General features: G+C 35.5%; 1 protein-coding gene and 1 long non-coding RNA gene across 6 annotated transcripts; both read left to right on the top strand.

Annotated features, from left to right (window-relative positions):
- The first annotated feature begins 15,945 nt into the window (after positions 1–15,945).
- LOC113323424 lies at positions 15,946–19,391 on the top strand. Of its 2 annotated transcripts, none has more exons than XM_026571735.1 (7): positions 15,946–16,243; positions 16,615–16,647; positions 17,344–17,547; positions 17,769–17,831; positions 17,910–18,053; positions 18,302–18,480; positions 19,140–19,391. In XM_026571735.1, the coding sequence occupies exons 1-6, from the start codon at positions 16,067–16,069 to the stop codon at positions 18,455–18,457; spliced, it is 777 nt and encodes a 258-aa protein (XP_026427520.1). In that variant the 5' UTR covers positions 15,946–16,066; the 3' UTR covers positions 18,458–18,480; positions 19,140–19,391. The 2 variants fall into 2 exon arrangements, with proteins under 2 accessions (XP_026427520.1, XP_026427521.1); XM_026571736.1 differs by having other exon boundaries at positions 15,948–16,243; positions 17,359–17,547.
- Positions 19,392–19,682: 291 nt separating this feature from the next.
- Positions 19,683–23,658, top strand: LOC113323458. 4 transcript variants are annotated; one of them, XR_003347621.1, is made up of 5 exons: positions 19,683–19,926; positions 20,035–20,191; positions 21,766–21,920; positions 22,302–22,396; positions 23,331–23,658. It is a non-coding gene; the product is annotated as an uncharacterized LOC113323458 (long non-coding RNA). The 4 variants fall into 4 exon arrangements; XR_003347622.1 differs by having other exon boundaries at positions 23,287–23,658; XR_003347620.1 differs by having other exon boundaries at positions 22,302–23,658.
- Positions 23,659–24,422: the final 764 nt, after the last annotated feature.

Genomic DNA, 24,422 nt, shown 5'->3' with positions numbered 1-24,422 from the left:
AAGCTAGTCCCTTTCATTCAAGATATCTCTTAATTATTTCTCCTCGCCTTTACTGATATACACACTTTCTCAAATTTACTATCAATCTTTCAATCATCAATTACCAACCCCTCCTACTTGGTTTCTCATAAGAACTCTATTTCTCTATTCAAACTACCGCCACCTCTATTCATCTTATATATGTATCTTTCTCCTAAACAAAACACCTTACACTTATCTCTCCCTCCTATGAATCAGCTCTCAACCCTCATGAACTCAACGGCTCCTACTCCTAAAAGAGAAGAATATAAACTCTTCTTTAGATTCAAAATATATATAATTGATTGAAATACTAATTAAGGTTTCACTATGCAATATCTAAGTAATTACTAAGGGGCGGTTTATTACTAGAGAGAGGTCCACACAAAATTACGGTTCGGTCAACAATTGACAACGGTCAGACGCCCCGGTCAACGGCATCAAAATTTCGACATCAAAAGTCAACATCGGTTGCCTTCTGACAAACTTCGACATCAAAATTTCGGTGTGTGATATCTTTCTCATCCGGAGTCCGACTGACGCGTTTGAGTAGTCCTTTTCGCATAACTTTTCGATATATAACTAGTGGTACTAGTCTCATGTTCAAATTATGGTTATATTATTTCCTATTAATTAATGTCTAAATTGATTAAATGAGTCATTCGCGACTAAAACGTCTCTTAATCATCTGTAGATCGTTTCTTGACCGGTCTAATGGTGTTGACGTGCTTCAGAGTCATTACATTCTCTCCACCTTATGACATTTTCGTCCTCGAAAATCAAACCATCCTTCGGTCTTCAAAACTCCCCACTTATAGGGAAAAACTATCTCTTGACTAAATGCAAGAATTGCTCATACTTATAAACTCACGTAAACAACTAACTCATCTCATATGAGTTCGAAACAACATGAAATCAAGCAAAAACCTATATGACTTTCTAGAAATAAAATTTGTAGCTTTAGGTTCAAATGACTATATTATATTTCAACAGATAACTGGTTCTAAATACAATGAAAGACTTCTTATAATAAGGTTTCTATTTGAATCTGTAATTTATCAATCAAATAGATCAGCCTTGGTTATACTGATTTATACACTAACAGATAAACAAGTCTAAGTTCTTCATACTAATTTTCTATTTCAATATATTGATGGCTCTACGTATAAGTCAAGGTACTCAATAAGTTTCTACATGACATTCGGGCTCTATCAAATATGTTAATTTCATTTTATTTTATTTGATTTTATTTTAATTATTGGATTGACTACATCTTCTTAATTTCAAACTAATTAGTGTTTAATCTCTATAAACTTCAAATCTATAATACAATTGGTTTAACCTACAATTTTTACTTCTTAGAATGTATACACCAACGAACAAACAAATCAATCAACCGAATAAATATTTTAGTTATTGATAGCTTTTAGTGATTAATATTTATCTCACAACCCAACCCAGTTCTTAACTACTCTGTTTAACTATCGGGAACTAAGTATGATTATTATTGCCCATGTAAGATCTAATAGTGAGCTCTGATACCAACTTGTGACGTCTCAATTACTAAACCTATTTAGCCGACATGATTATAACCTAATAATAGCATCAAACCTATATTACCGATCTTAAGAAACTCAGTTACATAAGCTAAAACCAAAGACAAACCCATACACTCTTATATTGTATAAATGAAGAACTCTCTTGTGATCTGAATATATTAATGTGTTGTTTTACAGAGTAAATAAATAATAAAGATATGTAAAGGATTCATAAACGTTCTTAATCTGCTATATCTTTGAACTACGAAACGAATATCTTCACGCGCGCCATCTCTTCTGAAAACTGGAAACTGGAGTGGGAACGAGTGAGCACATCATCCCAAAAGGGTGCTCAATGGAAACAAATAACTCTCATGTAATCACCAACATGCATCAAAGTTTTACTAAAGAAAATACTGTAAACATATTCACACACAACATAGAGCAGAAGATTGCTTCAACTCACCTCCCCAGATATTACGTCCATAGTGGCAATATTCGTGAAAGATCCACCACCGGATGGATCTACGAGAAACAAATTTAACAACCTAAACATATGTTATCCCAACCTCGTCTCACTCATGGAGTAGATGATGCTAGGAATAACTCCAGTCTCAAATGATAACATGAATCCAGGTACCGTAAGATATTACCGTGGAATGCGTACACCTCATAAATCCCAATGCCACCATATAAGCCTAAAATATATTATGGTTTTGATTACTATGATCTGACCCTGCACAACAGGTTCACAAAAGGCCCAATCATTATTCGTAGGATGAAATCTCCAAATAATGACCATATCCAATCATGAACCTAGAATTTCTTCCTAAGACAAGGTCATAGTAACCCAGTCATACTACTAAGACTGCACAAACAAGTATAATATGTACATGAGTGACTTCCCCAAATAAAATAGTATATATAATAATCAACCGGGGTAAAGCCGGACTACTAGGTAATAATCAACCGGAGTAAAGCCAGACTACTATCTTAAGACAATAAAATGTAATAATAATCAACCGGGATAAAGCCGGATTACTAGGTAATATTCGAACAACGTAGCATTGCCCTACTAAAACTTATCCAAGAGCTATGGGGAATCACACACTCTTCGCGGGGAAACCACAAATCGCATATTACACAACATAGCCATTGAGTTACAAACAATATGCTTACCGAAATTAAAGACTCATCATGCTCGCAGATAACGTAAACTTAATGATTACAAGAAGGTTACAGAGTTCCCACCTGATTTGATGACAAACCAATCCTACCTCGAGATCCATTGGTTCATCCTTTGAGTCGATCATTGTTAATAAAGACTAACTATTAATTGCACAAAAACTCTAAGTATCTATCCAAATGTCTCATACAAGGTTCATAACATAATATCATACAAGTCTCCAGTTATGGACTAAATCAAATAACTAATGGTTCTAATTTTATTAATGGTTCTATAGCATGATAATAAGTAATTTTGGTATAAAACAATATAAACCTATACAATTAGGATCATATTGCGTATCATCAGAAAGCCCTCGAAAAATGCTACAACTTTGTAGAAACAACCGAAAGCTAATTCGGACTTTAAGGAGTCCAAAACATCAAAAGAATGCATCTGGTTCTTACCCTAGCCCACGGGCCAACCAGGCACGGTCCACTAAACCGGCCCACCAAAATACTAAGAAATAGGTCTGACTCGGAATGAGTCAGACGGGTAAACTGAGTCAGCGATTTGACTCGGTCATCTTCTTCCCTAATCTCTGAAAATATTCCAAGTGTCTCAAGACTAAAAACAGCTTAGCTTATGGGGTAACTTTTCGTGGTCTCTATCTTACTCAATTATAATCCAAAATTATCCTTGAAGGTCTCCTTAGAATTTAGGGACTTTGTTCTACAACCTTTGCGTACTGACAATTTTCCAGATCTCTTTTAAACCTAACTAAAGTTGTTCCAACATATTGATGCTCGCGACTGTTGCACATGTTTGCAGCTGCGTCGACTGGTTTTGGATCATGGATATCCCACTCGATTCTTAACAAAATTAAATGATCTTTATATGTACAGAATGACCACTGGATATTCTACAATTCATGTTAATAGAGCTATGTCCAATTATGCTTCTAAAGTACCTAAACGAATCTATACATTAAAGGCAGTGAAACACACCATGCCACATCAAATCATGATTTTGAAATAATAATCAAATGTTTGGTTTCAAGATTATTTCACATATCTATCATACGCCCAAATCATTAAACACATACTAGAAACGATTAAGGATGTTACCTTAGTTTGACAACCTTATTATAACATAATATTCATCATCATCATCTTACTTAATTAAAGCTTCTTCTTCTTCATTCTTTATCCAAGCTAGTCCCTTTCATTCAAGATATCTCTTAATTCTTTCTCCTCGCCTTTACTGATATACACACTTTCTCAAATTTACTATCAATCTTTCAATCATCAATTACCAACCCCTCCTACTTGGTTTCTCATAAGAACTCTATTTCTCTCTTCAAACTACCGCCACCTCTATTCATCTTATATATGTATCTTTCTCCTAAACAAAACACCTTACACTTATCTCTCCCTCCTATGAATCAGCTCTCAACCCTCATGAACTCAACGGCTCCTACTCCTAAAAGAGAAGAATATAAACTCTTCTTTAGATTCAAAATATATATAATTGATTGAAATACTAATTAAGGTTTCACTATGCAATATCTAAGTAATTACTAAGGGGCGGTTTATTACTAGAGAGGGGTCCACACAAAATTACGGTTCGGTCAACAATTGACAACGGTCAGACGTCCCGGTCAACGGCATCAAAATTTCGACATCAAAAGTCAACATCGGTTGCCTTCTGACAAACTTCGACATCAAAATTTCGGAGTGTGATATCTTTCTCATCCGGAGTCCGACTGACGCGTTTGAGTAGTCCTTTTCGCATAACTTTTCGATATATAACTAGTGGTACTAGTCTCATGTTCAAATTATGGTTATATTATTTCCTATTAATTAATGTCTAAATTGATTAAATGAGTCATTCGCGACTAAAACGTCTCTTGATCATCTGTAGATCGTTTCTTGACCGGTCTAATGGCGTTGACGTGCTTGAGAGTCATTACATTATCTCCACCTTATGACATTTTCGTCCTCGAAAATCAAACCATCCTTCGGTCTTCAAAACTCCCCACTTATAGGGAAAAACTATCTCTTGACTAAATGCAAGAATTGCTCATACTTATAAACTCACGTAAACAACTAACTCATCTCATATGAGTTCGAAACAACATGAAATCAAGCAAAAACCTATATGACTTTCTAGAAATAAAATTTGTAGCTTTAGGTTCAAATGACTATATTATATTTCAACAGATAACTGGTTCTAAATACAATGAAAGACTTCTTATAATAAGGTTTCTATTTGAATCTGTAATTTATCAATCAAATAGATCAGCCTTGGTTATACTGATTTATACACTAACAGATAAATAAGTCTAAGTTCTTCATACTAATTTTCTATTTCAATATATTGATGGCTCTACGTATAAGTCAAGGTACTCAATAAGTTTCTACATGACATTCGGGCTCTATCAAATATGTTAATTTCATTTTATTTTATTTGATTTTATTTTATTTTAATTATTGGATTGACTACATCTTCTTAATTTCAAACTAATTAGTGTTTAATCTCTATAAACTTCAAATCTATAATACAATTGGTTTAACCTACAATTTTTACTTCTTAGAATGTATACACCAACGAACAAACAAATCAATCAACCGAATAAATATTTTAGTTATTGATAGCTTTTAGTGATTAATATTTATCTCACAACCCAACCCAGTTCTTAACTACTCTGTTTAACTATCGGGAACTAAGTATGATTATTATTGCCCATGTAAGATCTAATAGTGAGCTCTGATACCAACTTGTGACGTCTCAATTACTAAACCTATTTAGCCGACATGATTATAACCTAATAATAGCATCAAACCTATATTACCGATCTTAAGAAACTCAGTTACATAAGCTAAAACCAAAGACAAACCCATACACTCTTATATTGTATAAATGAAGAACTCTCTTGTGATCTGAATATATTAATGTGTTGTTTTACAGAGTAAATAAAAATAAAGATATGTAAAGGATTCATAAACGTTCTTAATCTGCTATATCTTTGAACTACGAAACGAATATCTTCACGCGCGCCATCTCTTCTGAAAACTGGAAACTGGAGTGGGAACGAGTGAGCACATCATCCCAAAAGGGTGCTCAATGGAAACAAATAACTCTCATGTAATCACCAACATGCATCAAAGTTTTACTAAAGAAAATACTGTAAACATATTCACACACAACATAGAGCAGAAGATTGCTTCAACTCACCTCCCCAGATATTACGTCCATAGTGGCAATATTCGTGAAAGATCCACCACCGGATGGATCTACGAGAAACAAATTTAACAACCTAAACATATGTTATCCCAACCTCGTCTCACTCATGGAGTAGATGATGCTAGGAATAACTCCAGTCTCAAATGATAACATGAATCCAGGTACCGTAAGATATTACCGTGGAATGCGTACACCTCATAAATCCCAATGCCACCATATAAGCCTAAAATATATTATGGTTTTGATTACTATGATCTGACCCCGCACAACAGGTTCACAAAAGGCCCAATCATTATTCGTAGGCTGAAATCTCCAAATAATGACCATATCCAATCATGAACCTAGAATTTCTTCCTAAGACAAGGTCATAGTAACCCAGTCATACTACTATGACTGCACAAACAAGTATAATATGTACATGAGTGACTTCCCCAAATAAAATAGTATATATAATAATCAACCGGGGTAAAGCCGGACTACTAGGTAATAATCAACCGGAGTAAAGCCAGACTACTATCTTAAGACAATAAAATGTAATAATAATCAACCGGGATAAAGCCGGATTACTAGGTAATATTCGAACAACGTAGCATTGCCCTACTAAAACTTATCCAAGAGCTATGGGGAATCACACACTCTTCGCGGGGAAACCACAAATCGCATATTACACAACATAGCCATTGAGTTACAAACAATATGCTTACCGAAATTAAAGACTCATCATGCTCGCAGATAACGTAAACTTAATGATTACAAGAAGGTTACAGAGTTCCCACCTGATTTGATGACAAACCAATCCTACCTCGAGATCCATTGGTTCATCCTTTGAGTCGATCATTGTTAATAAAGACTAACTATTAATTGCACAAAAACTCTAAGTATCTATCCAAATGTCTCATACAAGGTTCATAACATAATATCATACAAGTCTCCAGTTATGGACTAAATCAAATAACTAATGGTTCTAATTTTATTAATGGTTCTATAGCATGATAATAAGTAATTTTGGTATAAAACAATATATACCTATCCAATTAGGATCATATTGCGTATCATCAGAAAGCCCTCGAAAAATGCTACAACTTTGTAGAAACAACCGAAAGCTAATTCGGACTTGAAGGAGTCCAAAACATCAAAAGAATGCATCTGGTTCTTACCCTAGCTCACGGGCCAACCAGGCACGGTCCACTAAACCGGCCCACCAAAATACTAAGAAATAGGTCTGACTCGGAATGAGTCAGACGGGTAAACTGAGTCAGCGATTTGACTCGGTCATCTTCTTCCCTAATCTCTGAAAATATTCCAAGTGTCTCAAGACTAAAAACAGCTTAGCTTATGGGGTAACTTTTCGTGGTCTCTATCTTACTCAATTATAATCCAAAATTATCCTTGAAGGTCTCCTTAGAATTTAGGGACTTTGTTATACAACCTTTGCGTACTGACAATTTTCCAGATCTCTTTTAAACCTAACTAAAGTTGTTCCAACATATTGATGCTCGCGACTGTTGCACATGTTTTCAGCTGCGTCGACTGGTTTTGGATCATGGATATCCCACTCGATTCTTAACAAAATTAAATGATCTTTATATGTACAGAATGACCACTGGATATTCTACAATTCATGTTAATAGAGCTATGTCTAATTATGCTTCTAAAGTACCTAAACGAATCTATACATTAAAGGCAGTGAAACACACCATGTCACATCAAATCATGATTTTGAAAACATAATCAAATGTTTGGTTTCAAGATTATTTTCCATATCTATCATACGCCCAAATCATTAAACACATACTAGAAACGATTAAGGATGTTACCTTAGTTTGACAACCTTATTATAACATAATATTCTTCATCATCATCTTACTTAATTAAAGCTTCTTCTTCTTCATTCTTTATCCAAGCTAGTCCCTTTCATTCAAGATATCTCTTAATTCTTTCTCCTCGCCTTTACTGATATACACACTTTCTCAAATTTACTATCAATCTTTCAATCATCAATTACCAACCCCTCCTACTTGGTTTCTCATAAGAACTCTATTTCTCTCTTCAAACTACCGCCACCTCTCTTTATCTTATATATGTATCTTTCTCCTAAATAAAACACCTTACACTTATCTCTCCCTCCTATGAATTAGCTCTCAACCCTCATGAACTTAACAACTCCTACTCCTAAAAGAGAAGCTCTTCTTTAGATTCAAAATATATATAATTGATTGAAATACTAATTAAGGTTTCACTGTGCAATATCTAAGTAACTATTAAGGGGCGGTCTATTACTAGAGAGAGGTCAACACAAAATTAAGGTTCGGTCAACAATTGACAACCACCAGGCGTCCCGGTCAACGGCAAGGTTAAACGGTCAATGGAAAAGTCAACATCGGTTGCCTTCTAACAAACTTCGACATCAAAATTTCAGTTAACTTAATGATTACAAGAAGGTTACAGAGTTCCCACCTGATTTGATGACAAGCCAAGCCTACCAGTTATGGTTCTAATTTTATTTATGGTTCTATAACATGATAATAAGTAATTATGGTATTAAACAATATATACCTATCCCATTGACGAACACGCAAGTTTGACGCATATTCACCCATAAATACATTAGCTGTGACTCATTTTTATCACTAATAAACTTGTTTGTAGGTATTTTTGGGCATTAGACATTTTTTGAAAAATCAGCTCGAAAAGTTGTTAAAGGCACCCCGAAGGGCATTTGTCATTCGGACTCTCATTGTTGGTTAAGGGGCACCTCAATTACTAAGGGGCACCTGTTTTACTATTCAACACCCACTGCTATTCACACACCGGGTTTGGTTAAGGGCTGTCCATATTCTTCCTCGTTTGAAACTGAAAAAGGCGGGAAACTTGGTTCATCGGAAAAACAGATTTTAGGGTTTGGATTTGGAGACGATTCAAGAAGATTCAACGACCGAATTTGTTTGGGAAGTTTTGACTGAGCTTAACAGGCCTGGTAACGAGTTTTGATTCGATTAGAATTGATTGGAATCACCGCTGGAAGAAAATATGGACTGTTATTCTCGGGTTTATCCCGGAAAAGTTTTGCTTGGATTTGTGTGGAGTTTAAGTCAGAGTAAAGCACAGAAACCGGTTGGATTGGGCCTGTTAAACTCAAACAGGTCTGGTAAGTCCTTTAAATTCGAGAAAAGAAGGCTTGAATACATGGATTTTGTTATAACAGAAAAGAGAAGATATTCACGGGTTTTCCAGCATTTACTGAGATTGGCATGTGCGAGAATCAATATTTGAAGAGTTTTAAACGTCTTAGGAGGGTGTTTGGATGCTACAGAGTCGTGATGAAGTAAACCATGGAAGTGCTTGGTGTGATATTTTGGGAAGCAACGAGATATTCTGTTTTGAATTTGGAGAGATTTTCTCGTGATTTTATTCAACAGATTGATTGGAAATGAGATATTGTGACTTAACAGGGAAGGTAAGTCTCCCAGATTCGCAAAAAGAGGGATTATTCACCAAGCTAGGAAAAACAGGGCATTCACGTACGGGAGAGATACTCAGGATTCTGTGGTAATATTTTGGAAAGATTGCGTATCTCTACAGATATTAACTCAATATTATGCGTGTACCAGAATGTTTAGAGTGTGTCTGAAGCAATTGAACGCATGAAGGAGGAAAGAAAGGGAAGAAAATATCTCGAGGATATATTCTTTTACTGCCGAGTAATGGAAGAATTTTTGGAGTGATTGAGCGAGATTTCTTGCTGTTGCTAGATATATAAAGGGTGCTGGTGTTTCTTAGAAAGATTATCGAGAGTTTGGGGAAAAGAATAGAGAGTTGCAGAGCAACTTCTCTGTCGTTGCAGAGAAGAAGAAGAAGAAGAAGAAGAAGAAGAACTTTACACGCCTACCGACTGTCCCAGAGAAATGTCGTTTATAAAAAGTACTCGTAACAGTCAGTTTGGCACGCTATTTTGAATTTGGAACAACTCTTGTAACGGTGACTTCTGTAACGCCAATACAGCGTTGCAGTTTCATTGTAATATTAGCTTTCTTCAATAAAAGCATCATTTGAGCTATGAATTATATTTTTGAGTGTGTTTTCATTATGAGAAGCTAAACCCCAACACTGGGTCGACGGAGGAAGCCGAACTTCATACATGGGTGAATTTATTTTATTTTCTATATGACTTTTGCACTAATTAAAATAGAATTATGATTTGAATTAATTAGTTATCATTTTATTTGATGGGTCATGCTTGCTTAGATGTTTGATGTCCCATGCTTACGATTTATAACTAATATTTTGAGAATCTACCTTGGTAAAATAAGAGTCGATGTTATTTTATTGATTGAGCGATAATTGTTGAGAATAAATAATTGAGCCTTATATTGTGAATGCGGTGGAATACTAGACCCAGTAACTCTCTCTTTTATTATTTTCATTAAACCTTTAAATTTAATCTTCACAAGTCTTAGAGTTCGAATCTTAATTACTACAACAACAATCAAAAATCACATCATTTTGAAATTAGTGGTTAACGTTTTATTTTTCTTTTTCAGGAATTTTCATGCATTTTATGACCAGTTGTGTAGCGGGTCTACAAAAAAATAAATAAATAAATAAAAGAAAGATATATATATATATATTATGACCAACTGTGTAGCGGATCAATTTTATGTTTTGCTCGAGGACTAGCAAATGTAAGTGTGGGGGAATTTGATGAGCACGCAAGTTTGACGCATTTTCACCCATAAATACATTAGCTGGGACTCATTTTATCACTAATAAAATTGTTTGTAGGTGTTTTTGGATATTAGACATTTTTGGAAAAATCAGCTCGAAAAGTTGTTAAGGGCACCCCGGAGGGCATTTGTTATTCGGACTCTCATTGTTGGTTAAGGGGCACCTCAATTACTAAGGGGCACCTGTTTTACTATTCAGCACCTACTTCTATTCACACACCGGGTTTGGTTAAGGGCTGTCCATCTTCTTCCTCGTTTGAAACTGAAAAAGGCGGGAAACTTGGTTCATTGGAAAAACAGATTTTAGGGTTTGCATTTGGAGACGATTCAAGAAGACTCAATGACTGAATTTGTTTGGGAAGTTTTGACTGAGCTTAACAGGCCTGGTAACGAGTTTTGATTCGATTAGAATTGATTGGAATCACCGCTGGAAGAAAATATGGACTGTTATTCTCGGGTTTATCCTGGAAACGTTTTGCTTGGATTTGTGTGGAGTTTAAGTCAGACTAAAGCACATAAACCGGTTGGATTGGGCCTGTTAAACTCAAACAGGTCTGGTAAGTCCTTTAGATTCGAGAAAAGATGGGTTTAATACGTGGATTTTGTTATAACAGAAAATATTCACGGGATTTCCAGCATTTACTGAGATTGGCGTGTGCGAGAATCAATATTTGAAGAGTTTTAAACGTCTTAGGAGGGTGTTTGGATGCTACAGAGTCGTGATGAAGTAAACCAGGGAACTGCTTGGTGTGATATTTTGGGAAGCAACGAGATTTTCTGTTTTGAATTTGGAGAGTTTTTCTTGTGATTTTATTCAACAGATTGATTGGAAATGAGATATTGTGACTTAACAGGGATGGTAAGTCTCCCAGATTCGCAAAAAGAGGGATAATTCACCAAGCTAGGAAAAACAGGGCATTAACGTACGGGAGAGATATTCAGGATTCTGAGGTAATATTTTAGAAAGATTGCGTATCTCCACAGCTGTTAACTCAATATTATGCGTGTACCAGAATGTTTAGAGTGTGTCTGAAGAAATTGAACGCATGGAGGAGGAAAGAAAGGGAAGAAAATATCTCGAGGATATATTATTTTACTGCCGAGTAATGGAAGAATTTTTGGAGTGATTGAGCGAGATTTCTTGCTGCTGCTGGATATATAAAGGGTGCTGGCGTTACTTAGAAAGATTATCGACAGATTGGGGAGAAGAATAAAGAGTTGCAGAGCAACTTCTGTGCCGCTGCAGAGAAGAAGAAGAAGAAGAACTTTACATGCCTACCGACTATCGCAGAGAACTGTCGTTTTTAAACAGTACTCGTAACAATCAGTTTGGCACGCTATTTTGAATTTGCAACAACTCTTGTAACGGTGACTTCTGTAACGCCAATACAGCGTTGCAGTTTCATTGTAATATTAGTTTTCTTCAATAAAAACACCATTTGAGCTATGAATTATATTTTTGAGTGTGTTTTCATTATGAGAAGCTAAACCCCAACACTGGGTCCACGGAGGAAGCCGAACTTCATACATGGGTGAATTTATTTTATTTTCTATATGACTTTTGTACTAATTAAAATAGAATTATGATTTGAATTAATTAGTTATCATTTTATTTGATGGGTCATGCTTGCTTAGATGTTTGATTTCCCATGCTTACGTTTTATAACTAATATTTTGAGAATCTACCTTGGCAAAATAAGAGTCGATATTATTTTATTAATTGAGCGATAATTGTTGAGAATAAATAATTGAGCCTTATGTTATGAATGTGGTGGAATCCTAGACCCAATAACTCTTTCTTTTATTATTTTCATTAAATAGGATCAAATTGAATATCATCGGAAAACCCTCAAAAAATGCTACAACTTTGCAGAAGGAACCGAAAGCTAATCCGGACCTTAAGGAGTCCAAAACATCAAAAGAATGAATCTGGTTCTTACCCTAGCCCGTGGGCCAACCATGCACGGTCCACTAAACCGGCCCACCAAAATACTTAGAAACAGGTCTGACTCGGAATGAGTCAGACGGGTAAACTGAGTCAGCGATTTGACTCGGTCATCTTCTTCCCTAATCTCTGAAAATATTCCGTCTCAAGACTAAAAACAGCTTATGGGGTAACTTTCCGTGGTCTCTATCTTACTCAATTATAATCCAACATTATCCTTTAAGGTCTCCTTAGAATTTAGGGACTATGTTCTACAACATTTTTGTACTGACAATTTTCCATATCTCTTTCAAACCTAACTAAAGTTGCTCCAACATATTGATGCTCGCGACTGTTGCACATGTTTTCAGCTGCGTCGACTGGTTTTGGATCATGGATATCTCACTCGATTCTTAACAAAATTAAATGATCTTTATATGTACAGAATGACCACAGGATATTCTACAATTCATGTTAATAGAGCTATGTCTAATTATGCTTCTAAAGTACCTAAATGAATCTATACATTAAAGGCACTCAAACACACCATGTCACATCAAATCATGATTTTGAAAACATAATCAAATGTTTGGTTTCAAGATTATTTTCCATATCTATCACACACCCAAATCATTAAACACATACTAGAATCTCTTAATTCTTTCTCCTCCCCTTTACTGATATACACACTTTCTCAAATTTACTATCAATCTTTCAATCATCGATTACCAACCCCTCCTACTTGGTTTCTTTTTTTTTTTTGATCAGCAAAAATAGATAATTATATTGATAAGTAATAAAGAATAATACAATTGAGAACACAACCACCACAAACACATGAACAATCCTCAGGGAAATCCATTACAAGCACTCAACTCTTCACTCTCTTACTAGTTCCTCCCATCTAAGAGCAAGGTCTTCAAAGTGTACTCCATCTAACACTCCCGTTGGCTGAGCCCAGTATAGAATATCGGCTTTGATTTCCAGAATGAGATTATATATAAGGATTTCCTTATCATTAAAAGTTCTTTGGTTCCTCTCCTTCCAAATTCCCCAACAAATAGCAAATGGAAGCACGTTCCATATAAAATTTCCTTTTCTTGTGAAGACTCTAGTTTTTGTTTCAAGAAATACCATGCTAATATCTCTTCCCTGAACCCAATCCACTCCGAATGCTTTGTAGAAATATCTCCACACTTCGGTTGCCTCAGTACAATGCAAGAATAAATGATTAATAGATTCTTCCTCCATTTTACACATGTTGCATCTATTTACCAAGCATCGACCTCTCTTTTTAAGTACATCCTGGGTAAGAATGGAATTGTGGTGTACCAACCATGTGAAAAAAGTAACTTTAGATGGTACCTTACTATTCCAAACAGCCCTATGAGGAAACACCGTATTTTCTGTATGAGCCAATACTTTGTAGCAAGATCGAACAGTGAAAGTCCCATCTTTCGTGTGTTTCCAAACCCTTGTATCCTCATTTTCACTGATAACTATTGTTTCCAAAAGAGTTGTGAGTCTCACCGCTTCCTGAATCTCCTCATCAGTAAGTCTTCTTCTTAAGTCTAAATTCCAACTGATGTTGCCGTCAGTTATAGAATAGAACTTATCAATGTTGTGGTCTTTTTTCCTTGATACTCTGAACAGGTTGGGAAATTCTATCTGAAGCTTGAGATCGCCGATCCACTGATCTTTCCAGAATAGAGTCCTATTTCCCTTGCCAATGCAATATCTGATCCCCTCCATGAATTTTTGCAATCGCATGTTGACACCTTTCCAAACCGAACTACCATATGATGATCTAATATTCCTTATATCCCATTTATTCTTCGTAAGCCCATACTTCTCTTTAGTAAGGACTCTCCACAATGATTCTTCTTCATTCGTAAACCTCCAGCACCATTTGCACAATAACGCATCATTCATAACCCGCAACTGTCTAATGCCAAGCCCACCATATTCTTTTTCCATACACACCTTTTCAAATGAAACTAAAGCATATTTCTTCTTGTTGTTTGTGTCACTACCCCATAGAAAGTTCCGCATGATCTTGTTAAGTTTTTTCTCGACTGACGCCGGCATCGAATAAACTGACATGAGGTATATGACAAGTGTGCTTAAGACACTTCTCTTGGTTTCTCATAAGAACTCTATTTCTCTCTTCAAACTACCGCCACCTCTCTTTATCTTATGTATCTTTCTCCAAAAAAAACACCTTACACTTATCTCTCCCTCCTATGAATCAGCTCTCAACCCTCATAAACTCAACAGCTCCTACTCCTAAAAGAGAAGAAGATAAACTCTTCTTTAGATTCAAAATATATATAATTGATTGAAATACTAATTAAGGTTTCACTATGCAATATCTAAGTAACTACTAAGGGGAAGTCTATTACTAGAGAGAGGTCCACATAAAATTAAGGTTCGGTGAACAATTGACAACGGTCAGACGTCCCGGTCAACGGCAAGGTTAAACGGTCAATGGAATAGTCAACACCGGTTGCCTTCTGACAAACTTCGACATCTAAATTTCGGAGTGCGATATCTTTCTCATCCGGAGTCCGACTGACGCGTTTGAGTTGTCCATTTCGTATAAATTTTCGATATCTAACTAGTGGTACTAGTCTCATGGTTAGATTATTTCCTATTAATTAATGTCTAAATTGATTAAGTGAGTCATTCACGACTAAAACGTCTCTTGATCATCTCTGGATCGTTTCTTGACCGGTCTAATGGCGTTGACGTGCTTGAGAGTCATTACAGATTTCATACATTAACTTTGCAATCCCCTTTTTAGAAGTGTTTGGGTAGTATGTTTTTATTTCCGTTGCAAAAAAAAAAATTTCAAAACAAATTCTTTTCATCAAAAATCTTCCCACATGAGTTAGAATCAAAAACAAAATTTCATAACTTAAATTCATAAGTTTTAATCTACTCAATTAATTCATTTAAACACAATTAATTAACCCAATCAGAATTTTTAATGTTAATTAAATAAGAATATATATTATCCATTTAGAAAATACATGGTTAAGGGGTGGCTTGGTTTACTTCAAAATAACCAGATTTTGTCTCATTAGATATACCACAATTAATCTGAATATGCCCCAATCAAGCTAGGAAATATATATCTCCGAGCTAGATTTACGAGCCAAGGCATATCTCGAATCGAACAAAAGAAAACCAAAACAAAATGACAAGTAACTCGAGCGGAATTTCGATACCGAGTTAGATCCAAATCCCAACTCACTACATTACCAATGAACCGATTTATGTTTGTTTTTCGGTTTTTCCCTCTTTAAGGACGATCCAGTGTGAAGAACAAAAAGCATTTTCATACCAAAACTGATTAGCAGACAAAGAACACAAGAGGAGCTTAAAATCGAAGAATGGGGAAGAAGATGGCAGTTTACAAATTCATAAAATTGCAAAGGGGAGAAAAACCATGTCTGATGATTTACTTAGGGTTTCTACAACAAATTTGAGTAGTCAATCTGAAACAAGTCATTACCAACATGGTATTCCTGGAATCCCTACTGATGGTAAAGTTGTTCTACTTAAAAACTCCAGCAATGGGGCTCTAATCTATCTTGTTGGAACTAATCATCATTCTGTTAAAAAGGTAAAGTTGCTTCTTCTTTTTTCTAATTTCTGAATGTTAGGGTTTGTTTTGGTTCAGTTTTTTGTTGCTATTTCTACACTAGATTTCCGTCTTTCTCAGTGTTGAATCATCAATTTCAGTCTTGAATTGCAAAATGGAAAACCCCCTCTCTTTTTTTTTTTTTACTAAATCAAGTTTAGATTTCCATCTGTCTGTGTAGGTAATTTAGCATGTTCATGAGTTTGGACCTCAAGTGCTTTTGATAAGATATAACATCATTGACAAACAAATGCTGTCGCTTGTGAACTCACTTGAATTCTCAATTTTACATGTTTATGTTATAATGCCTTTCAAATGTTATTTGCTAATACAGTTGTTGTGTTGCATTGTAGGTGATCGATAATGTAAAGCCTGATGTAGTTCCGGTAGGTAACGCTCCTTATGGTTATTCTCGTTAAATTGATCATGTTTGGATTACTTCAATTGGTCTTATTGAAAGAGTTTGGCTTTGTGTTCACTGGTTTTTTTTTTTGGGTTATTTCAAATGGATTCTTGGGATCTTTGTAATTAGATATCTGAAAACTGTTTTCTTTTCTTCTTTTTCCCCGTGCGGCATTGGCCTTTCTTAGTAAATGGCATGAATTCCAACTCTCAGCTCAAACGAAATCCTGATAGCATATTACGGTCCCAATAAATAAGTTCCCTCTACTGGTACAGCTCAAAAAACTGTTATTGCACTCGGAACCGACATTTCCTAAGAATTATATTAGCATCCTTCAAACCTATCTAACCAATAGGGTTTATTGGTACAAATATTCAGGGAGTAACTCAATTTATCACAACAGTGCCTTTGATTAGTTCCTTTCCCTCGTTGCCTCGGCATATGATGTCCAGTTTGAGCTTCGAGGTGTCGTCGACCATGACAGTTTAAAGGATTCAATAGGAGTTCTAGCTGCTACAAAATGATTTTTGTTGCGACTGTGATGTATCATTAGAACTCTACAATTCTGAGATTTTGGATAAAAATAGTGATTGAGCTTGTACATTTTTAGCAAATTAAGGAACTTTGTGGTGGACTTATTTTACATTACTCTACTTAACTCGAGCTTTTACCTTGTTAGAATTTCTATTTGCAGATTGAGCAGTGCGAGAAACGTGCCAGGAGCCTCATGAAATTGAAACCTAAACATGCTACACTGTACAAGTTGTTCCGCTTTTCCATGAGAACTCCAGGTGGACTGGGCGTGAAGCTTGGAATGTTTTTAACAAATTGTCAGTTGCGCCGGTTGTTCGCACATGGTATATTTCCAGGCCTGGATTTCAAGGTAATTAGTGGCCTTGAAATGCATATGTACGTGTTTATTGCTTAAACTTGTTTTGTTTGTAAGCCTTACATATCCTTGTCTATGTTGTAAAAGGCGCCCAGGGGGAGCCTAGAAAAAAAGGCGCCAAATCATGCCTACTCGTGCAGTTTTTAAATTTTTCCTCGGCGGGCCTAATACAACCAAGATCCTTGTCATATTATAACCTTGGCTTTGTTTTCCAGGTTGCAATGGAAGAATCTTCTAGAGTGGGAGCAAGATGTTTCTACATAGATCAAGATATCGATGTACTAATCCTTACCTTCTTTGTTTTCTCTTTGGTCATTATCTTTTCCCGATCAATATATTTATAACATTATTTGCAGGTTATCGATCAACAATCACCTAAATCTTCCCTTTTCGACTTGCTTATGGAAACATTTTGTACCAAAGCTAGGGGTGAAGTTGAATATACAAGATCCTATGCGCATGAAATGTATAGCCTTCATAAAAAACTTTTTCCTGATAGGGTAAGTTTCTGTGACCACTCTTGAAGTTCCCCAGATATACATAGTTGAAATTTTCCATGAAAAGGCATCCATGTAAAGAAAGAAACACAAGAACACTCTTCCGTAACTGTATAATTATACCCGTGAACAGATCAATGTCATTTCTTTTTTGCTTTTCTGCTTTTTGCATACAGTAGTTTGTGTTCCACTTTTTCTTCTTGAAGAGTGATAACAAAACTAAATTGTTGAATCTACTTTAAATGGCACAGTATAAGGTGATAATTGAAGGCAGAGACAAGTTTATGTTTACAAATCTTAGAAGTTTTCAAGGAAAAATTGTGGCAGTGATTGGGTTGTCTCACATGGATGGAATTGAACTATTGTGGAAGCTTGCGGAGGAGGGTGACAAAAGCAACGTCCGTTAAATCTGAATTGAGGGTTGGCCATGGTAATCTCGCTTTCATACAACTCCTCGATTTATTCTTACTGTAAACAGTTTGCACTTTGCAGTATGCTGCACATATCATTTGACTAATACTAGACACGAACAGACCTCTCTTCCGTCCTTTTCCTAGTCAGTTTGAACTGTAAATAAGATAGTATCCCAAGATTGGAAACAATTGTGTACTATAAGAAAATCTATCCTTCATGCCTTGTGTGTTCCATATGTCGTCATTTTCATTTATTGAATAGAACAGAACAATTAATCCAACAATTCGAGTTTGCTAATCCATTCTTGACTTCATTAGTTCGTAAGTCCCATCTCTTCATTTTCATATTTGGTCGTTTTATTTTTTTTTGAAATGGGTTTTGCTTGCGTATTGAATTTGGAATATACATATCTAAACAACAAGGGGAATTTGTGAATTTTCTTTGTCCTACTACAATTGAGAACGGGGATAAAAAAAAAATCAGAGTACTTTTCATGAATTTCTATAATACAGAATATACTAGGTCTTCCGTGATCGACGCGTAAACAACCCTGCTTAATTATAGTGCATACTGTGCGTATCTTGTGATGGATGTTGATTATAATAGATTTAAATAGCTGAAATTGGCATGCGCACCACTAGAAATACTTAATTTGGGTTGATCTTTTATTGACAGAACATTCAGAGTAAGGCGGAGAACATTCAGAGTCTGTACCCTATGTTGCTTCAGATTGGGATTTCGTAGAACTTTTTGAACTTATTTGGTCAGTTAGCACATTAGACAATGTGTATTTGCTCTTTTTGTATTGACAGAGTTCTAACTGTCACAACCCAAAATGATATGATCAACAATGGAACTCTTGATAACTCTTGTTTTTATTTGTGGGCGTAATAGAAGTTTAGTTATCGTTTGATCGCCAAGCAATCAGACTGAGGCATTACCTTATCCGGCCTGTATCAGTAAACAATTTCAAGTCAAAACTAACTGTGGCTTTTATGCCAACCTAATCTTTCCTATGTTCACGATAACTGGTCTGAGGACTCGAAAACATCGAATCTGGAAAAGAGTTACTATATAAAAAATTCTTTTCAATGCGGCTTATTTTTATTTTTAAGCTAAAATAAAAAAATCATATTATCTAATGACTAGTGGTGTAAACAAAGTGTAGTTAACTTTTCTTATTTACCCTACTATTTAAGCATCATCATTTTAGGGTTTTTGGTGCTCTCATTCTTACTGCCTCTTTTCTCCATCTCTTGTTGTTTCGGCCGCCTCAAAACCGCCGCAACAACAGATCAGATCATGGCTTTTGATGTGATCATCAACAACAGCAGCAACAAAGATATCGCACAATGATTTCTTCTCCTCTCCAACACGAGTTGTATATTTTAGTGTCTACTTTTTCTGAGATCTTTGCTCGTCATTCCTCTCCTCCACTGGGTCTGCTACAAGAGGGTCAACTGTGAGTTTGGTCTTCCTTGTTTGAAGCTTATTAATTAGTAATAGCTTGATTATTTTTATCAAACTGATTGATATTAAGATTTTGTGCTTGTTATTCAAATTTTTACAGGGTTTTCTCTGACCCTTGGAGACAACAGTTGCAGTGATTCAGTGAAGCATCTTTCTTGCAAATTTAAAAGTTAGTAAGAGAGCAATAGTGTGAAAATGAAGTCTACAAATTGTATTATTTAGAGGATACTCAAATGAAGCTACGAAGTATTATGGTGGTGAGTTTCATATCCAAATGAATAAAAATGTTTTAATTTTTCTTAGAATTGGTTTAAGAAACAATGAATTACAATTGAAATAGATTTCGGTAGACTTTGTAAACAATGAATTACAATTGAAATACAAGTTTGCCTGCCTGAACGTGGCTTGAAAGGATCACAAATGTGAGTTAGAATCCTAGTAGTCCTTTCAATTTGATCGCTATTATGATTTGTATAAATTCTTGTTTACACCAGCCCAAAAGAGCTTGAATTGTCCCAACATTTGCAATGGCCAACGAATTGTACCGTTGTTACTTTTCCTTAAAATTATTGATGTATCAAAAGAGCTTGAAATTTTACTGAAATTTTCCTTGTGTTGGAAAAGTTTCGTATTTAATTGAATGCCAAATGCTGGCTAAAAATGTCTGATGTTGAACAAAAAGAGATTGATTTTGGGTAGATTTCTCAACGTGAGAAACCTAAGGTGAAAACCCGTTTATATATATGTAGTGTTTACGAAACTTGTAATACAGGGAATTTAGCCGTGACTTGGCTTACACTATATAACAAACTAAACCAAAGCTATATACAGGAAAACAGTATTTTAATAGGAAATAAAAATCAAAATTTCCTATTATCTAACACCCTCCCTCGATCTAAGCGGGTGATCAAAAACAGTAAGCTTAGAGCGTAGAGAAGAGAACCTATCTCGCGAAAGGCGTTTAGTGAAGACATCAGCAACCTGATCTTTGGAACATACAAAGCGAACAAGCAGTTGACCACGTTGAACCCTTTCACGAACAAAGTGATAATCAATTTCAATATGTTTAGTACGACCGTGAAAAAGCGGATTCATAGTAAGATATGTGGCACCAAGATTATCACACCATAAGACAGGAGGAGTGCAGACTGGAACTTGAAGTTCTTTAAGCAAACATTCAATCCACATGAGCTCAGCAGTTGCAATGGCAAGACCACGATACTCAGTTGAACTTGAACATATATAATGAAGCTTTTTTGTTTACCACCTGAGCCAAAAATGTCTGATGTTTCATATTTACTCTGTATCATTTCCATATGTTAAACATCATTAGCATCTGTTTATTCTGGTTCCCCTCATGACCTAGTGTTCAATGCTGGTTTTGTGTTTGTGGCGCCCCATCGGACTGCTGCCTTATCTATTTCTTCGTTTCATGAATCTGAAAATTGCGCAGGATGTTTTCAAGCCAAATGCAAGTCTTTATGAAATCTTTCATTGCCATGACCAGAGCCCGTAACTAGCAAGTTTGCAACGATCCAAAAATATCCAAAATGTATCATTTGTCTGCTTTAATGATTTGGTGTAATAATCCAAGCATGTTGGCGAGTTCCCAAACTATTGGCGTATAAGGCTGTAACTACTGGCCCCTTCCTCCATTTTCCCATATCCTAATCTTGTACCTTGCAACATGGACTCTTACTACACTTATCTACATCTATAGAATGTCACTCACACCTTGAAATGAATTTAATCAATGTTTTTTTTTTGTTGATGCAAATGTATGAGACTATGAGTTGTCTTCTAATCTCTATTTGAATTTTACTGTGTTTAGCTTGATTGGTATGAAGTGAAGCCGTACGTCGAACGTCTGGAAACCCGAGAAATCATTCATCTCTCCTGCCAGTTCTAATTCTGATTAGAATCCGCAGGAAACGCTTGCTAGAAGAAGTTGAACATCCCATCTAATGAAATTGCCTAAAGAACATGGTACTTGCTCTTTACCTTTAAATCGTTTAAATCTCATTTAAATCATTTAAACCCCTAAAGAATATGGGTTTTCAATCTGTGGCTTAGCAGGCTATCTTATTCCCAGTGAATCATCATCTGATTTGTATTTCGCTCCCGTAGATCTAGTCAGGGTTTATCAATTGTAGATGCAGGATTCCATTTGATATATCTTACTTAACACATATAATTTGTAGATGAAGGATTCCATTTGATATATCTTGAGACATTTTTTAATCTTAGTAACACCGTCCTCAAGTGTAGGAAAAAGCTTTCACGATCTAGGCATAAAAACTTAGATCATAATAAAAAATTATTGTGGATTTAAAAGACTTGTTCTGACTTCATAGTAGTTGAATGCAGGTACCTTATAGGGAGCAGAAAACAAGCATAGGTTGAAAGTTGAGACTTTTTCGCAAAACTAAAATGCTATGACGAATCAAATTTTGTTCCTAGTGGTGAGTTTCAAATTCATCTGGAATCAGATGAAACTTTTTGAACTTGGTAGATGGTAGATGATACATAAGATGCACATTGGACATGAGATTTGACCTTGTGTTATATATGTCTATACGTGCTAAGTCATGAATGTTGCAAAGGAAGCTCAGGCGATAATTAGTTTTTTCACTATACCTATGAGAACGAGTGTTGACATCTTACAGGTTGAGCATGTACTTTTAAAATACCATTGTGTATTTGAATGTAGTCGATCAATTATAATGAATTAGTAGTCGTCATTATTCTGTAAATGAAGGACTGACACATAGAATCTTTTTATTTTTCTTAGAATGAGTTTTTGAAGTAATTAATCAATTAAGTGAAAGATAGATTAGGTAGACTTTGTCACATCACATGTGCTGCTTGTATAATGTTTATCTGTGGTGATAGTTCTTGTTTCAGCGCTATTCTCGATGGGTATCATCTAGTCCTGTTTTTATAAAGCCTGGACCTGGAGGATTAGGGGAGGTCCACTGAGCATGATTAGCATTAGCAGCATTTGTAGGAGTAAATGCAGAATGAATTTCATGTAGATGATGCTAGTAATTATTAGAGGTAATATATTGGATAGCAGAGTTGGGGTTAGGAGCCTGGCCGTTAAAATTACTTTATGAGTTTCCAAAGAACCCACATAGTGTAACTTGCATTACATAGGCCGGCAGGCCTACAGTCACCAGCTGTTTGTGGGAGCAAGCACTTTAGGTGTTAGAATTTGATATGTGTGATGTAGATTCCTCAGTAAGTGTTATATACATTTGATAAATTTTTATATTTTGTCAGTTTCTCTTCTTTTATGATTTTAATTGTGTAATCCTTCCCATTTTTATTGTTGGGATTGACCAAAGAGAAGTTTTGATCATCATGGTATACATGCTTTTGTTATTGATGAGGAAGAATTATGTAAGGAGGACCGATGGGAAACGTCAAGTTCATGAGAAAAAAGTAGCAGGTCTACTCGAGCTATGGAATCAGGAGAGGTCCGAGAGGACAGATAAGCAAGCTCTTAAGAAACAGGTTATTGATTTGTGGTGGTGCTGGCGCTAAAGGTGGATCCATCAGCTGATAAAGCAAGATAATCTGTATTCAAGTTCACCCATTATCATTCTATGCAGAGGTCATAAACTCTGTGTTGGTTAATTTGAAATTGGATGTTTTGACTTGCCTACTTCCATTGTTTTCTTCTTGTATATACTCCCTCCGTCCCTAATTAGATGACCTATACCATAAATAAGTGGAGTGATAGATTAGTATTATTATAAGAAATATGTAAAATTTTGATAACCATATTTATATTCATTATATAGGTGTTTTAAAATGATTTTCGATGATACAAAGTTTACGAAAATCCGTTGTATAGTTTGAGAGATAAATTATTTATTAATTTACTAGTAAATTTTAACTAGGTCATCTTATTAGGGACGGAGATAGTAGTAAAGTATTTTGATCGTAAAAGTCATCTGATCTATCTTTGCCCCATTACAAAGAGGCTGGCTGGTTTTGAACATCTCATTGATTACTTTGAGATAATCACAAGTTTGTAGATTGTCAAGGTGCGGGTGACAACTACAATCTACAGGCAATAATACAACTTTCAGCAGTGACAAATATCTAGTCTCAGATTCACATAACTATGACAGGATGCTTGCATCCTTCCTCGAGTCCTAATTTCATGTCTTGTACTAATAAAACCATGAAAACTCCCATTTTCCCTCAGTCTCATACTAATAGCACATTTAGACAGCAAGCCTAGCCTTTCCTCAGGTCCTAATTCCATGTACTTCGACATATATGAAAGCAGGTAGATTGGAAAACGCCATTTACATTCTCACATCGTCAGCAAGTTTCGTCATCATCAACTTGTTGATCAGATCGATGTAATATATATATTACTCCGGACTCAACAACGTACGATGATAGTAAAGTTTAGTCAACATCTTACAAGCCTCTTTGAATTTGTTTAACATGAATCGTAAGCAAGCTTCGTCA

Source organism: Papaver somniferum, chromosome 11 (genome assembly GCF_003573695.1).
Source record: "Papaver somniferum cultivar HN1 chromosome 11, ASM357369v1, whole genome shotgun sequence".
Taxonomy (NCBI): domain Eukaryota; kingdom Viridiplantae; phylum Streptophyta; class Magnoliopsida; order Ranunculales; family Papaveraceae; genus Papaver; species Papaver somniferum.
This window is presented reverse-complemented; position numbering and strand designations above follow the sequence as displayed.

What these genes read in the sequence shown, in the direction of transcription:
- LOC113323424 (XM_026571735.1), top strand. Translation starts at nt 16,067, where the DNA reads ATGTCTGATGATTTACTTAGGGTTTCTACAACAAATTTGAGTAGTCAA. An exon ending in TAAAGCCTGATGTAGTTCCG is followed by an intron (nt 16,648 to 17,343) that starts GTAGGTAACGCT and finishes TTACCTTGTTAG; the next exon opens with AATTTCTATTTGCAGATTGA. An exon ending in AAAAACTTTTTCCTGATAGG is followed by an intron (nt 18,054 to 18,301) that starts GTAAGTTTCTGT and finishes TAAATGGCACAG; the next exon opens with TATAAGGTGATAATTGAAGG.